At 43.4% G+C, this 17,215-nt stretch overlaps 2 protein-coding genes across 2 annotated transcripts; both read right to left on the minus strand.

Annotated features, from left to right (window-relative positions):
• Positions 1–411: 411 nt before the first annotated feature.
• On the minus strand, positions 412–3,896 carry LOC129676405 (protocadherin gamma-A2-like). The gene has a single exon (XM_055606747.1). The coding sequence runs from the start codon at positions 3,354–3,356 to the stop codon at positions 918–920; it is 2,439 nt and encodes an 812-aa protein (XP_055462722.1). The 5' UTR covers positions 3,357–3,896; the 3' UTR covers positions 412–917.
• On the minus strand, positions 2,931–17,215 carry LOC129676406 (protocadherin gamma-A1-like). Its single transcript, XM_055606748.1, has 2 exons — positions 8,587–17,215; positions 2,931–2,998 (listed from the first exon to the last, which is right to left on the minus strand). The coding sequence occupies exons 1-2, from the start codon at positions 11,005–11,007 to the stop codon at positions 2,987–2,989; spliced, it is 2,433 nt and encodes an 810-aa protein (XP_055462723.1). The 5' UTR covers positions 11,008–17,215; the 3' UTR covers positions 2,931–2,986.

Genomic DNA, 17,215 nt, shown 5'->3' on the forward strand with positions numbered 1-17,215 from the left:
TTCAATGTACAGCCCTTACACACAAAAATATACGGTCTTGAGATGTAGTCAGTGACAGTGTCCACTATAGTATACAAGGCCCTGGGTTTGAGTCCTGACACTGAAAAAGAGAGTCTATTTCTAAAACTTTTTTTTTTTGTCTTTGAGACAGGGTCTCACTATGTAGCCTTGGCTGGCCTGGAGCTTGCCATGTAGATCAGGCTGGCTTAGAACTCACAGAAATCTGCCTGCCTCTTCCTCTGAAGAACAGTGGTTAAAGGTGTGTGCTACCATGCCCAGAGAAAATGTCCTCATTTAAACATGTATTGGAGTGTAAATTAAGAAAAATAAGAAGCTTTCCGAAAAACTGAAGAACTATTAACTATTAAGTGAGAAAGAATAAACCAAGGTGTTTAATAATTCATAAACAGATTAAAATACAGAACAGGCCTTACATTTTAAAGAGGGAAGTCTTCAATTAATGTAAAATCTAATGCATACATTGCAGATAGCACACACAGAGTATAATACACACATTGAAGTGCTGGGAACCCATCTCAAGGCCAAGTGCATGGTAGGTAGGTACACTACCACTGATCGCCAGCTCCAATCTTTCTGTTTTTAAAAAAGAATCACTGATGCAAGTACATACAAGGATTTGTCTCAGAAATAGAAGAACAAGAAACCAACCCAGTTTCTAACAGTAATCTTTTGATGAGCTGAATTTACCATCAACTACCAAGCCTTGATTTTCATTCATTCCATGATTTAAACTTCCATTATAGCCCATGAGCAGTTAAAACCGCCTAGGAATAGTTCACCTGGGTTCACCTAAACTTCAGTTCATCCTCAAGGAAACACAGGAGTAAAATACATACATTAAACACCCGGTGCAACTAAACAAACAGGTACACTTAGCAAAACAACACGAGCATATTTCAAAAAAAATTATTTACCTGGGCAGTTTCTTCTCGTTTATCGTCAAGTAGAGATTGGGGTGCTGAAAGAAAATCGTTTTTTTCACAGCTCTCTTGGCTGATGAGAGTGTCTGCATAGTTTGGTTGAGGGAAGATGATGTGGCTTTTCCCCGAGTCTGCGGTGAGTGAGACTTCATGGGAATAGGTCTGCAGGAAAGCACGTACCCCGTCCACTCCCACGAAGTGCGAGGCAGGGATGCCCCCTAACCCATCTCTTGAAGCCTGAAGCATTCGAGACATATGCCAACGCCTCAGCCTGAGAGCCAGCAGCACAATGACAAAGGCAAGGAAGACACAGGAGACCACAGCCACTGCCACCACCAGGTACAGTGTGAGTTCGGAATCATCAGAGTTGGCAGGTGTCCTGATGCTGCCCAGGTCAGCCAGCACTTCAGGGATGCTGTCTGCCACTGCTATGGTGAGGGTGACTGTGGCCGAGAGAGGGGGCTGGCCGTGGTCCTGCACAGACACCACCAGGTTCTGCTTCAGAGCATCTCTGTCCAGGAAGGCCCTAGCCGTGCGCACCTCACCTGTGTGCAGCCCCACTAAAAAGAGCCCCGGCTCGCTGGCCTTGAGCAGGCGGTAGGATAGCCAGGCGTTCTGTCCTGAGTCTTTGTCCACCGCCACCACCTTGGTCACCAGGTACCCAGGGTCTGCAGAGCGGGGTGCTAATTCCACACCAGTGGACCCGTCTGTGGGGAGGGCAGGGTAAAGGATCTCAGGCATGTTGTCATTCTGGTCCACCAAGAACAGGCTCAATGACACATTGCTACTCAGTGGAGGGTTCCCGCTGTCCACTGCCATCACCCACAGCTGTAAGTCTTGGAACTGCTCATAGTCAAAGGAGCGGAGAGCATAGAGGACTCCGGTGTCAGAGTTGATGGAGACGTAGGAGGACAGGGGCGCTCCTTGGAAGGTATCGTCAGCTAAAGAGTAGGTTACACGGGCATTCTCATTACTGTCAGGGTCATAGGCCAGCACGGAAAAGATGGAGGTGCCTCTGGGGTTGTTTTCAGGAAGGTAGGCAGAATAGGATCGCCGGGGGAAGGAGGGTGGGTTGTCGTTGATATCTGCCACCTGCAGGAAGAGGTGCGCATCCGTGGACAGAGATGGGTTCCCTTTGTCTTTAGCACTTAGCGTGATGTTGTAAAAGGAGGACTGTTCCCTGTCAAGGGCCCTGGTTGTAACCAGGCGGTAGTAGGTGTCCACTGACCTTTCTAACTTGAAAGGCAGCATCTCAGGAAGTGAACACGTGACAGCGGCATTCTGCCCAGAGTCCCTATCGTGCACGTTGAAAAGTGCGATCACGGTTCCCGGAGGTGAGTCTTCAGGCACAGGCGCAGTGGCAGACGTCATGTCAAATTCCGGGGCATTGTCATTAACATCTAGGACGGTGACGAGAACTTTCGTCCTCGTCAGAAGGCCAGGGCCATCCTGAGCTTCGATATCGATTTCATGGAACTTAGCTTTCTCATAGTCCAGACTTTTTGTGATTGTTATCTCTCCAGATGTTGACTTTAGCTCAAATGCGTCTGCGTTTTCTCCAGGGGCTTGCTCCTGAAAATAAGTCACTTGAGCATTGTATCCTTCATCTGGGTCTGTGGCCGTCACTGTGAGTATCTGAGTACCTATGGGCATATTCTCAGGAACGCTCACTCGGTACTCGGGCTGTGTAAAAACAGGGGCGTTATCATTTGCATCCAGGACCTTCACACGGATGCGGCAGGTGCCAGATCGCACTGGATTGCCCCCGTCCGAGGCTACTAGAACCAGATGGTGAACAGCCTCTTCCTCGCGGTCCAAGGCACGCTCCAGCACCAGCTCTGGGTACTTGTTGCCATCGGCCCCAGTTCGCACGTCCAGAGAGAAGTGGTCATTTGAGTTGAGTTCATACTTCTTGAGGGTGTTCTCTCCAACGTCTGCATCATGCGCATTCTTAAGAGGAATCCGGAATCCTGGTGTAGTCGTTTCACTGATTTTTAGTTCCGGCTCCTCTACTCCAAAGCGAGGGGCATTGTCATTAACATCTGTTACCTCCACCTCTACGGAATAAATAGTTAATTTATCTTCCAGTAAAAGGTTAAAGTTCACCAGACAGGGCGCGCTCTGAGCGCACAGCTCTTCCCGGTCTATTCTGCCTGCGGTGACCAAGCTGCCGCTTCGCGGGTTCAGAGCAAAGAGCTGCGACCTACCTCTGGAGACGATGCGGACCCCTCGTTCTGCCAGAGCCTGGGGCTCCAGTCCCAGGTCCTTGGCGATGCTGCCCACGAAGGAGCCTTTGTCGATCTCTTCTGGCACGGAGTAGCGGATCTGTCCAGCTCTGGCCTCCCAAAAGGCGGCCCAAAGGGCGCACAGCAGGACTAGCATTCTGCACTGGGGGAGCTTTTGCAGCGTCGCCATTCCTTCTGCAGCCGAGTCTGCTCCGAACCAGCTTCCAGCACCGTGAGGGAGTCCTGTCCTTATCCCCCAGGGTTTGAGACGACCGGTATTTACCGGTCCCAGGTCACCCAGGAGAGAGAACCATCGGGCGGCGGCAGGAATGAATTTCCTTAAGTTCTCTCGGACCGGAAGCTGCGGACAAACCGCCAGCCCTTTTGTGCTGTGCCAGCCCTTCAGTGGGATTGGTTGGCTGCCTTTTCCTCCTTAGGTGGTCAACAGCGACGCTCAGAGGCCTAGCCAGTTTCTGCACTCGCGCAGACAAACCCTGTTTGCCTGTGGCTTTTAAGTTGCTCTCGTGAACGATTCTTTAATATACAGTATTATTTACAGTAGAAGTAAATTATTTACAGTAGAAGTAAATAGTCAGAGGTAGGGAGTTTTTCAAAACTAATAAGGACAGTGTAGACATACTAACCTGACAGTTCTTGCTACGAAAGTATTGTAGAATGTTGAAGGCGCAAACAAGTGCTATTGGCCTTGTTACTTCAGTGTTACATCTTGTTTCATCTCCTTTTTTTTTTTTTAACCTATGCTTAGACAAAAAGATAAAATTTAAAACATTAGCTAGATTTTCTAAGAAGGCAAGTTTTTGAATTTTTGTGTTTGGTCGAATAGCATTCAACTCCAACACTTGATATTTAAATTGTTGATTAGCAGATACTTAACAGCACAGGGTCTGATTGAATCATCAGGCACGAGTGTCTGGGCACACAGCTCCTCCTGGTCTACCAGTTGGAAGTCAGTTCCCAGAAGCTTTTAGGGTGGGGAAGATGTGGGAAGGTAAAGAGGATATAAAGAAGGAGTTATGATGTCGAATTTGTGAATTCACAATTAAGTGATGAAAATACAGTGGTGAAAAACACTAAGCCCTGGGGACATTTAGAGGAAGGGGACCCACCTTATGTCTGGAGGTCAAAAAAGACCTTTCATGAATGCCACTTCCTTTGAATCCTGATGGTTAGGATAGGTTAGAGCTGAAATTTCACTGTAGAATCTCAGAACAAAATGCTTGGAGTTGGGATATAGCAAGGAACATTATGGAGATTGAGGGTGGCTATATTGACCAAAGTTCCGGTAGACTGGGCTCTTTACGTTAGGAATCGGCCATTCAAAGTTGTTTCAGATGGCTGAGCGCTCATCCCCTTGTATATTTAGTGTCTCCTAAGCTGGTAAAAGATGATGCCATGGATGTCTTCTTACTCCTGTTTGGTGTATATATGCATACCTATATACATATACTTATGAGGAATGCATGGATTTAAAAATACAATTTGAAATGCTTCAAGCATACAGACCACTATAGAAAGTAATACAACTAAACTCTGTGTACATACCAGTAGGCTTTATTTAATTTTAACATCTTACCATATTTAAATACAATCAATGTTTAGACTTTTATCTTGAAGAATTTCAGAATAGCTGCAAAAATAGTACAAACAAATGCCATATGTAGCAATTCTTTGGTAGCTGTGGGGGCTGGGTTCTACACCTGAGGATGCTGGAGTCCCTTATGTAAAATGATGTAGACTTTGCAAATGGCCTGTGTACACTCTTCTGTATAGTCTGTCATCTTCCAGTTATACATGGCTGTCTAAGACAAGGTAAATAGTTGATATACATGTTCAAGAAATATGTTAGTTTTCCAAATATTTTCAGTTCGTGATGAAGATGTAGGTTAATGTTGTTGGACTTATACACTTTCATATATAAAGTTCACTGTATTCTGTGCCCACATTATCCCAAATGTTAACATTTTAGTTTCATGTCCCCATTGATTCCATGTAAGTTGCAGGCATGATGTCTCTTTATTTTTCTTAGATTTCTTCATTACCAAAGTACAAAATCAACTTGGCATTGCTGTAGCTTCATTATTTAGCCTATACCTCGTAGTAATAATGTTCCAGTTTGCCACAATGTCTTTTTATAGTAAACTAAAATATTTTCAGGACCTAGGATCCAGCCCAGGATCATATGTGGTACTTCACAAGGTTTCTGCAGTGTGTAGAAATTGAACAGTTCACCAGGCTTTCCATTTCATGAGTCTGGACTTGAAGGTTTGGCCAGTTCTACTGTAAAAACAGTCTCACTGTTGTGTGTTAGATTCTGTGTCTCTTGATCAGGTTCAGATTGTGCAGTTCTGGTGGGAATACCTAAGAATGACATTATCTCCTTCTCAGTGCATTTTTCTCAGAAGCCACTTGGTGTCTTTGTTCCACTACTGTTTTTGTTAACTTTGATCACTGGTAATGTTCTAGAAAATTTCTAATTATATGTAGTTTTCTCTGTTGTAAACTTACTATTCATTGATTAATAATCATCTTGTCCAATCCTTTCTTTTGCCTTCCTTCTATCTTCTATTCTTCCTTTATTGATTTGTGGTTTCATATAGTGTCTTCATAGTAAATTTTTTAAAAAAATTAATGAATATGAGACTTACATTCCCCCCAAGACTGTTTTATCTGTTCAGAAGGGTCCCTTGAAATTCTATATAAATTTTAAGATGAACTTTTTCATTTCTGCTCCAAATCCCATTATTAGAGTTTTGATAGGGATTTCAGAAACTGTGTAGGTTGTTCTGCACATTTCTATTTATTTTTATTATTTTTTACATTTCTCTCTCTCTCTCTCTCTCTCTCTCTCTCTCTCTGTGTATGTGTGTATCCATGGAGGCCAGAAGAGGCCATCAGATCCTCTGAAGTTGGAGCCACAGGCAACTGAGAGCTTCTTGAACCTTTCTGCTTGATCTTTGTTTTCTTTGGGAATTATGTTAAAATCGGGTATTATTTTTTCAAAGCTGTGTTTTTAGGTGATGGGAGCTCATAGTTTTCTACATGTTTAACAATACTTTCTTTTTTAAAATAATTATAACCAATTAGTTTCTTGAATTTACAACTAGTGTTTGTTGCCTTAAATATTACTTGGTTGTTGTACTACTGTTCTACTACAACTGTTTTCTTCGTGCATTTGTGCACACGAATCTTTAGTTTCATGATGTCAGTATACATTTAAGAACCAATCTTGTCAACAGAATACAGATTTAAAAAAAACAAACAAACAATCCATTAATTGGTGTTTACATTATAAGAGCTAAGAAGATGCAGATCTGAAAAACTTTATTAGTTGAGAGTGTTGGACCCCGGAAGAAAATAAAAATCCAGAAGACATACAGAATGGTTGAAATTCCCTTGGAAGCCACCGGAGAAGAAACAAACAGAAACTACAGCTCACCGACAGAATCTCTCATTTGTAAAAATCATAAATTCCAGGAAGACAATGTTTTTTTTTTTTTTGAAATTTAGGCTTATACATTTATTTTAAGTAGAAGATAGTTTTAAGTTCTCCACCACTTAAAAAAAAAACTGGTCTCATGTAGCCCATAATAGTTTTAAATTGGATATATAGCTAAGAATGACCCCCAAACTCCTGATCCTCTTGCCTCAGCTTCTTTTTTTTTTTTTTTTTTGCCTCAGCTTCTTAAGTACTGTGATTATAGATAAGCATGTGCCACCACGCCTATCTCCTATTGGTTCTGAAATTATTTATGTGGTTGTGGCAATTGCATATCTGCAATTTCAACACGCATAAAACTCAGACAGGAAAATCACAAGTCAGATGTCAGCTTGGCCTATGCAGCAAGTTTCGGTCCAACTGCTAAACAGTGAAATATTGCTCAGGTTCCAGGAAACAAGTAGGTGTTTAAATGGTGCTTCAAGGCTGTGTGGCAGTGTTAATCTGGATAAAATAGCTCACACTGGTAAGGCTTACGTTCCCTGCATCTGGATTCATCTCCCTTAGTCTTTAGCTTGTAACAAAGTATAAGCACCGAAATTGGCAGAGAAGATTTCATGCAACTCCTGGACTTTATACAGCTGATGGTTCTCAATGCTTATATTGGTTTCAATCAATAAGCCAATTATTGGTTTCAATCAATAAGCCAATCCTAGGCCAGTTCTCTAGAATGAAGTAGGTTTGTCTGTATTATATTCCTGGCCTTCAGTCCCTGTTTAAACAACTTTAGACCAACTCATTACTTCCTGGTCTCCTTTTTAGATATTTATATTTTACTTGTACTTTACTATTCTACTGATTTCCTGTATTATATATCTGTTCAATTTGACAGAACAGATTAGGTCTATATCAAGAAATGAATTTATCTTCCTTTTTTTTTTTTTTTTGAGAAGGGACCTCACTATGTAACACCTGTTGGCCTGTAACTCACTATGTAGATGAGGCTGGCCTTGAACTCACAGAGATCTGCCTGCTTCATGAGTGCTGAGATTAAAAGCATGTGCCCCCACATCAGACACCCACAATACAGTTATGAAGCACTAATACACACTAATATGGGATATGTCTTGATTTTGTCATTTTCACCATAAAAAATTGTTTCTCAAGCTGCATAACAAAATTTCTGACCAATATCCTCTATTTTATCAGTTACTTAAAGAGATATTTTTAAACACACATAAAATATTTCATAGTGAGAGATTATAGAGCTATGATCTTTAGCAATAAAACCACAACTTGTATAGATATTATGTTATATTCACACAAGTAAAATTATGACTTTTGATGGTTTTCACCACTATCACTTCTGAATAAGTGGATACTCAACTCAGAACAATGGAATGATTTAGCCAGACATAAGTGAGAAATAGAAGTCAAATTTGTTTTTGATGCAGGTCTCTTTCCCAAAGGAGACAGACCTTCACACACACTCCCCATCCTCACTATCACAGTATCACACTAAAGGCGCATTCCCAAAGTAAGAGCTTCCACTCTAACCCCCATTTTTGAGACAGAGTACTGGGATTTTAGTAATGTTCCACAGCCCTGGAATGCTAACAGAAATCTAAAGGAGGTAGGCCGCCTGTGTTATGCCCACATGCCTGAGATCCCAGTTCTCCAGTAGTCTGAGGCAGGATGATTATAAACTTAAAACTACGCTGGGCTACAAAGTGAGTTCAAGGTCAGCCCAGGTATCTTATCGAGACCTTATCTCAGAAAGGTACCACTCGCCTAGCATGCACTCGCCCTTAGGTTTCATCGCCAGTGGCCTGAAACAATAAGAAACACTCCCAACCACCCCAGGGGTATAATGGCATACTGTTTATAGAAAATAGGGAAAGCAAAGACATACAGCCAAGGATTATTTCCATTGATATAGCTTATGAGGTTATTGCAAGTTTACCTGAGAAAATATTTCCTCTTTATCTTCAAGCAGAGACTGAGGTGCTGACAGAAATTCCTTTTTCTCGCAGCTCTCCTGGCTGATGAGTGTGTCTGCGTAGTTGGGCTGCGGGAAAATCAGGTGGCTTTTTCGAGAGTCAGCGGTGAGCGAGATCTCACGGGAATAGGTCTGGAGAAATGCATGTACCCCGTCAACATCTACAAGGTTGGAGGCAGGCAGGCTGGTCAGTCCTCTTGTTGCAGTCTGGAGCAAGCGTGAGGAGTACCAGTGTCTCAGCTTGAGCACCAAGAGCACAATGACAAAGGCCAGGAAGATGCAGGAGACCACAGCCACTGCCACCACCAGGTACAGTGTGAGATCTGAATCCTGGGGGTCAGCAGGGCTATCTGTGTTGCCCAGGTCAGCCAGCACTTCAGGGATGCTGTCTGCCACCGCTATGGTGAGTGTGACTGTGGTGGACAGAGGGGGCTGGCCATGGTCCTGCACAGACAACACCAGGCTCTGCTTCAGAGCATCTCTGTCCAGGAAGGCCCTAGCAGTGCGGACCTCGCCCGTGTGCAGGCTCACCGAAAAGAGCCCCGGCTCGCTGGCCTTGAGCAGGCGGTAGGACAGCCAGGCGTTCTGTCCTGAGTCTTTGTCCACTGCCACCACCTTGGTTACCAGGTAACCGGGCTCGGCAGATCGAGGTGCTAATTCCACACCAGTGGAACCATCAGTAGGGAGGACAGGGTACAGGACCTCTGGAGCGTTGTCATTCTGATCTATCATGAACAGACTCAGAGATACATTGCTGCTGAGTTGTGGGTTCCCGCCATCACGGGCCATCACTCTTAGCTGCAAATCCTGAAACTGCTCGTAGTCAAAGGACTGCAATGCATAGACAACCCCAGTGTCAGAGTTGATGGAGAAGTAAGAAGACAAAGGTACTCCCTGAACAGTGTCTTCCACTAGGGAGTAAGTCACTAGTGCATTCTCATTGTGGTCAGCATCCTGGGCCTTTACTGAGAAGATGGAGGCCCCTCTGGGGTTATTTTCAGGAATGTAGACAGAGTAGGAGTCCTGTTCAAAAACTGGAGGGTTGTCATTGACATCTGTCACTAGCAGTGAGACGTGAGCTTGGGCAGATAGGGGCGGGGTTCCCTGATCTGTTGCTGTTACTGTGATGTTGTACCCAGAGCTATGTTCTCTGTCCAGTGTTCTTTCTGTTACTAAACGGTAATAATTGTCGACTAACTTTTCCAGTTTAAAGGGTAGGTTTCCAGTAATGGAACACGTAGTGTGCCCATTGTTATCCGCATCTTGATCATGCACGCTGATAAGAGCAATTATGGTCCCTGGAGGGAAGTTTTCTGGTACTGTGGTAGTGACAGGGGTGATTCCAATTTCTGGGGCATTATCATTAACATCCAAAACAGTGACCAGTGCCTTAGCTCTGGCCATGAGTCCAGCACCATCCTGAGCTTGAATTTCCATCGGATAAACTTTGTATTCTTCAAAATCTAGTGGTTCTTTATTTGATATTTCTCCCGTGTAAGAATCCAACCGAAATTTCCCGACCACACTGTGGTCTACGTTGTGAAAGGAGTATGTTACTTTGCCATTAGCGCCCTCATCCGGGTCAGTGGCATTCACCTTGAGTAGCTGAGTGCCTGTGGGGACATTCTCAGGGACACTTACGTGATACTCTGCCTGCGTAAACGCTGGTGGGTTGTCGTTCACATCTACCACCTGAACGCGAATTTGCAGAGTCCCTGAGTGTACTGGGTTGCCCCCATCAGAGGCAGTGAGGACCAGGTAGTGGATAGCATCTTTTTCTCTGTCTAGAGGGCTCTGCAGTACCATCTCTGGCTGTTGTGATCCTTCAGCTCCCTGTTGCACATCCAGGAAGAAGTGAGGGTTGGCGCTTAGCTGGTAACTCTGAAGTGAGTTTATACCCACATCAAGGTCTTGCCCAAGAGGCAGAGGGATTCTAGTACCTGGAGTCGTTATTTCACTCATTTTTAATTCTAGCTCTTCTAACTGGAATTGAGGAGTGTTGTCATTAATATCAATTATCTCTACTTCGATAGGGAAAAGCTTCATTTCATCCTCCTTAAGGATGTTAAAGCTCACTAGACAGGGCGCGCTCTGGGCGCACAGCTCCTCCCGGTCGATCCTGCCCGCGGTGACCAAGCTGCCGCTTCGCGGGTTCAGGGAGAAAAGCTGCGACCTACCTCTGGAGACGATGCGGACCCCGCGCCCCGCCAGCTCGCGGGGCTCCAGCCCCAGGTCCTTGGCAATGCTGCCCACGAAGGAGCCTTTGTCGGTTTCTTCTAACACAGAGTAGCGGATGTTGCCAGCCCCGGCTGCCAATAGTAGCTCCAGGGAAAGGCACAGCAGCATCAGCCGGCTCCAGCCGGTTAGCTTCTCTAGAATCGCCATTGTTTCTCCGCTCTTCCAGGGTCTTCCTTAGATTACAGCAGAGAGCAATCCAGAAATACGCCGGGCAGTCTCAGGCGGCCATTTTCAGCCTGGTGTGATGGAGAGTCTCAGGGTCACATGTCTTTTTTTTTTTTTTTTTTTTTTTTAATTGGGAGAAGAGCAGAATAGAGCATGTATGCCCCAGGTTGGTGAACAGCGGCGCCTAGAGCCCTAACAAGTTACTGCGCTCCTTGGAAATACAACGGAGGGTCTCTTCTTAAGTCCTGGTTTACTGTCAGGGAAATTGTTAATTATTTTTACAAGAGTATGTATATATGCACTTGCGCATGTACATATGCATGCATGTATGTATGTACACACTATATGCAAAGAAGAAACGATGTTCACTTCCTTAATATGTTGCTATGTTGCACTGTGCCGGAGAACACGGTAGTCCAAATTTAAATTACTTGCTTTCCCTGTTTGCTATTCAAGAAATAATAGCTAAAAGCTCTCTAATCACAAAGAGAAGAAAATCAGCCTCCCATTTATTCTGTTGTATATCTTGACTATTTGATAATTTTGCAGGCCACAAAGAGCAATTTGGAGGAAGAAAAAAATATTGGGTGGGGGAAGTGAACTTTCAGACTTCAGGGAAGAGTCTCTGAATCTGAGCCACTCGGTTTTCCTTCTATCGTGGTTTGAATATTTTCAGAACCCTGGAATTTTGAAGACCATGATAAATCATATCCTTATCCCCCCTTTTATTCCGAAGCAGCTACGTTAGGACTTAAAAATTTTCCCAAAGGTAATATATTTTGCATAGAATAAAATCAGGGTCTGTAATTTCATTAAAAAATATGACATGGATATATAATTTGACTTCAAACTCGAGAGAGAAAGTTGTGATATTATTCTTCATGGATGGAAAAAGAGCCACATCTTTATTTTCAGGAAGGCTACAGGGATAATAGGTGCTCTACAACTGTGCATTATATTCTCCAAGAGAAGGTGGCTTTCTTAAAGAGCAGTATCTTTTAACTAAGATGATGAAGATGCTGCTTTCCTTTCATTCACTGGTAGGGTGATGGAGTGGCAGCTGCAGTGGTGAGCCCACCTTGGTTTGTTTTAGGCTGTCTGCTGGGCTCTCTGGAGCAGTTGTGGAGCTCAACATCTGGTCTTGAAGAACAAGAATGCTAGTGGTCCGACCCAGGTCAAAGTAGACAAAGAACATGTATTTGCAGAAAATGGAGAGCAGCTCCTTAGAAGTACCTTATAAGAGCGGAAAGATAGCCTGTTTTGCTACAGGATGCTGGCTGAAGAGAGTTCTTGGGAAGTTCAGAGCTCTTCAGAGCTTGGAGGAGACTGGAATATTTAGAACGGTGAAGAAGGCTGAAGACTCAGTCAACAGATGAAAATCCAGACAAATGAATTGAGACTTTTTTTTTCGTCTCTCTCTCAATCTCTCTCTCTCTCTCTCTCTCTCTCTGTGTGTGTGTGTGTGTGTGGTTTTGAGACAGGGTTTCTCTCTATAGCCTGGAACTCAGAGCTCCACCTGCCTCTCCTCCTGAGTGCTGAGATTAAAGGGGTGTGACACCTTGCCCCGCTGAGTGAATTGAATCTTTTTTTTTTTTTTTTTGAGACAGGGTTTCTTTGTATAGCCTTGGCTGTCCTGGACTCACTTTGTAGACCAGGCTGGCTTCGAACTCACAGAGATCTGCCTGCCTCTGCCTCCCTGAGTGCTGGGATTGCAGGCGTGTGCCGCCATGCCCGGCTGTGAATTGAATCTTACAGTTTGAAGAAAAGCGTGAACAATTTGAGAATCTAGAGGAGTAACTTCCTAACTCAGCCCAGTTTTGAAGTTTTGGTTGGTTGGTCATAGAAAAGAACTGTTCCTTCTGCTAAAAGTGTTGTGGTGGTAGGTCATTCTGAGAAATAGCATGCTTTATCCCAAGGATTTTCTCAGCTTGCAGATTGGCTGCAGTGATGGCAAACACTTGCAGAATTTCTCATATTCTGAATTACTAAATGAGGATTACATTCAGTGAAAGATACATTTGTCCACTGAGTGAAATGCTGGCAGATGTGGAAAGTTGGTGATTACTTTCTTCAAAAACAAAACAAAACAAACCAAAACCAAAAACCACCACCACCACCACCACCAACAACAAAAACCCGACGGGAAAATGGTGGTTGATAGCAAATCAAGTTAAACATAGTAATCTGAAAATGAAATAAAAGGCTGAGAGGTGAAAGTACAAGAAGAAAAATACTTTTAATAGATTAAAAAACAATGTGAAGATCTGAGAAAGGTCAATTTAAAAAGCTGTTAGCACCAGACAGTTGGAATCATTAGTTCAACCACAAAGCAGCCAAGAGGATACTGGGAGCCAGTCCTTCCCACAGCTAGGGGTGCAGCCTAACGAGAAGGGTATTTCTTGGGAGTCAATGGTTTTGTTCTAGTCATGATAAATACACAGTAAATCATTTAAAACCATATGAATAAGTCAGTATATATTTCATAAATACACACATTACCTGTCATTTTATCACATGCTAGGTGTCCTGAACCCACTTTAACACAGTGGCACGACACTCAGTGATGCTCCGCTGAATTCTGAAATACTTGCACTTAGGAAAAAAGTGCACTCCAAGGTCAGGACACTTACAATTTTGTTTGCTTTGTAGTAATTTACTACAAAAAGTAAATTATCAGTGCACTGCCTAATGCTCACTTACATATTTCTGTACAGAATTATGACATTGGAATTACAGTAATAAAATAGTATTTTTTGTGAAGCATTATTATAGATTATTTGGATATGTAAATATAGTACAGATCTCTTCACCAGGGAGAAATATTTTCTTGTAAATATATGTTAAATTTGTTATTCCTTATGTACTTTACTTCACAAAGGCTGAGCTTGGGCTGGAGATATAGCTCAGTTGATCTGTACATCACAGTTGAGCATGCACAAAGCCCCGGGTTCAAGTCAGAGCACAGCAGAAACAACGGTGGTGTGCGTGTTTGTAATCCTGTAATCCTAGCAAGAAGTTAGAGTCAGGAAGATATGAAAGTTTAAGCCATCCTTGGCTTACACAGTGGGTTTGAGGTCAGCCTGGCTACAGGAGACTATTTCAGATAAAAAGAACGATAGAAAGAAAAAAGAAAGAAAAAGAAAGAAAGGGAAAAGTTGAATTCTTACATTAGTAAATGATTAAATGGAACATGAATTTCCTTGTGCAATCATAACTTAAATAAATTTATCTCTTGGTTGCCTTAGGTTAAAAAAGCAAAATTGTCTTTGCTTAAATTATAAGTCCCATAGCTTTTGCTGATCTTCCATTGTTATATTTAAAATCTAAGCCTTTGCAAATGCTTAATTTATTCCTCGATTAAACGATTACTAACTACAATATTTCAAGTTACAGTAATTTATTTTTCTTCATCTGACAAAAAAAATATTTGCACTCTACGGTTTGGCATTTCAGTAACAACTGAGACAGGCTGGCAGCCAACTAGATAGAATGCCTACAACAGGTTCAGAAAATAGGAAACGGAAGGAAGGGATTAACTGCCAAATGAATTGTTCTCGGAAGGAGGATTTCTGTTCTTACATAATTAAATCTATAGTTCCTCAGAATCTCAAAGACATGTACCAGGACCTAAAGGGTAGTAACTTAATGAGGCAATAAACCTCCTTCATTATTGCAAGGAAGAAACTCTTTAATAAAAAAGTAAGACTTTTCAGAACATGTTAATGCGTGATAACTTCTTCCAAAAGGAACTGTGAACCGGAGAGGCAAAATAAAGCACACATAAAAATAATGAGTAAACCTGTGGAGATTCCCACCCCCACCCGTGAAAGACAAGCAGGAGCAAGTTACAAAAGGCTGCCCTAGGTGAGCATATTCAAACTCACATGTATATATGTGACTCCAACATAACAGTTAAGGCCTCACTGTTGGCACTGCAGGCAATGTCCAGTTGAAGACTATCTCTGGAATTAATCTGAAGAAACTAAGACTTTATAGTAGGTGGACCCTAATATAAAATATGCATAGATTGTAGTAACAGGTGGATCGCTCTTAAGTTGGGAGGAACTCTAAAACCATACTTCAGAGACTAGGCTGGCAGACATTCCTAATGTTGGAGCTAGAGCAGTATTACAGGCTCAGAATGATTGTTGGCATCCCTTTGAGGATGACGAGTACAGAAACTGAGGCAAGGCCAAAACTGAATCTCTACCTGCCTGGCGGTGATATGCTGGGTACACTGAGGCAGCAGCTGCCAAAGACTCCTGGTGAAGACCAGGTACTGTGTAGTGACTTCCACCGTACAAGCCTTGGTGGGTTCGGTCTCTGAGACATGGAGGAGTGTTGGACATGCTTAGCTGTACGAACTCCTAGGCTGAAGAACCATGTTGTCTGGTCTGAAATATATGATAGGGCAGTTATCTCTGATGCCTCAAGTTGGTTTTCACTTTGGTCACCAGCGAGAGAGGCTACATAGTGCACTCTGCAGTGCCTTACCTAGCTGAAGCTCTTGGCAAAGCATCCTCCTTGTATGTTTGTGTCAGTCATTCACCATCACAGGGAAGCTCCTGATGTACTGAGCCAGTCAAACCCTGGTTATCGTGCTGAAAGTCAACTTACAGGTGGTCTTCAGGAATACTACTGCAATGCGCACTTGTGACATAGGGCAGTATTAGCCTCTTGGGGCAAGGTCAGGAAGAAAAAGGAATTACAAAAGACTCCCAGGCTCTGCTTAGAAGTGCTGAAGTAGTCACTGGAGGCTTGGATGAGTGTTCCCAATTCCTTGGCGCAAGGCACAGTGGTACACATGGCTAATCCAGCATTCAGGAGGCAGAGACTGAAGGATTATGAATTTGAGGCCAGCCTGTGCTACACAGCAAGAGCCGGTCTCAAAGAAACATAAGGGTGTGTCTCGGTGTGGAACACCTGCCTAACACAGGAAAGCTCTCACGCTCAGACCTCAGGACCAATAAAAGATAACAGGAGAAAAGAAATACAATGGCCTGTCTGAAAAGAAGAACCATTTTGACCACTTTTTTTTTGTTTTGACAGCATTTCATTTCGTAGTCCAGGCTGGCCTTAAACTCTGGATCTTCTTGCTCAGCCTCCTGGGTGCTGAGGTTATGGGCTTGCACCATCACTGCCTGCAAGTGGAGCATTTTTGTTGGTGAAAATGCTTGTGCTGGAGAAGAGAGATGGCTCAGCCCTGAGAAGGCACTGCTGGCAAGATTGTACTTTAGAGTTTGCTCCCATTTAGGATTCCATCTGTCAGTAGGTGACAGTTACACAGTAATTCTTGGAAGTGAACTGTCAGTGGGATCATTCCTTCTGCAACCATTTTCACCTTTCCACTTAAGCAAAGATCTCAGTTCTGCTGTTTGTTTATACAATAGCAGTTCTTATCTGTGGACACCTGGTTGACAGTGACCTGTGCTGCACTGCAGTTCTTCACCTCCATTTCAACTGGGACTTTGACAATGGGTCTTTAGACTGCCTCCAATCTTTTAGCCATGGGGTTACTTTTTTTTTTTTTAATCAAAATCAAGAATTTCGCCAATCCATAGGCAGTAGATTCTATTCTGTGTGAGTTTTGAGATTGTGTGGAAATTAGAGAACTCTACCTTAAGGATGACAACGAGGATTACCTGGAATGTGGTCAAGGCGACGATGGGCTCTTCTGCAGGATGGCTCAGGTGCACAGCTTGGCTCAACATCCAAGGCTCTAAGGCTTTATTTTGTCCAGAGACGCTCTGCGCCGGTGCCCATCCCTGAGCAGTGGCTTGCTCCTCCGGCTCAGGGTTTCTTCAGTATCAGTTCCCAATATTTACTGCTGCAGTGCTATCCGTTTCTGGAGTCGGAGGAGATGGTTACTGAGTTATGTGATACATTTGCAGAGTTATTTTCAGCATCTGCATCTTTAAATGCTGAAATTAAGATGGCATGCGTAATTTCCAAATCAGTCTGTGACACAGCCGCTGTCATTTAAGTCCAGGATGATTCTGTCTATATGATTTTCAGCAGATTTAATTTTCAAATTCTGGTGGCTTCCGTAATTTCTTTTGTGGAACTGCTGCGTCGATCTGATCATTCTTAAGTTGTTCTCTGCTGTCTTGGCTAGATGGAGCAGTTCTCAGCACTCACCCTCAGATTCGCCGCTTTTAAACCCTCGGCCTTCTTTTGGAATCACGCTGCG

This window comes from Psammomys obesus, unplaced genomic scaffold (assembly GCF_907164565.1).
Source record: "Psammomys obesus unplaced genomic scaffold, mPsaObe1.curated_primary_1811, whole genome shotgun sequence".
Taxonomy (NCBI): domain Eukaryota; kingdom Metazoa; phylum Chordata; class Mammalia; order Rodentia; family Muridae; genus Psammomys; species Psammomys obesus.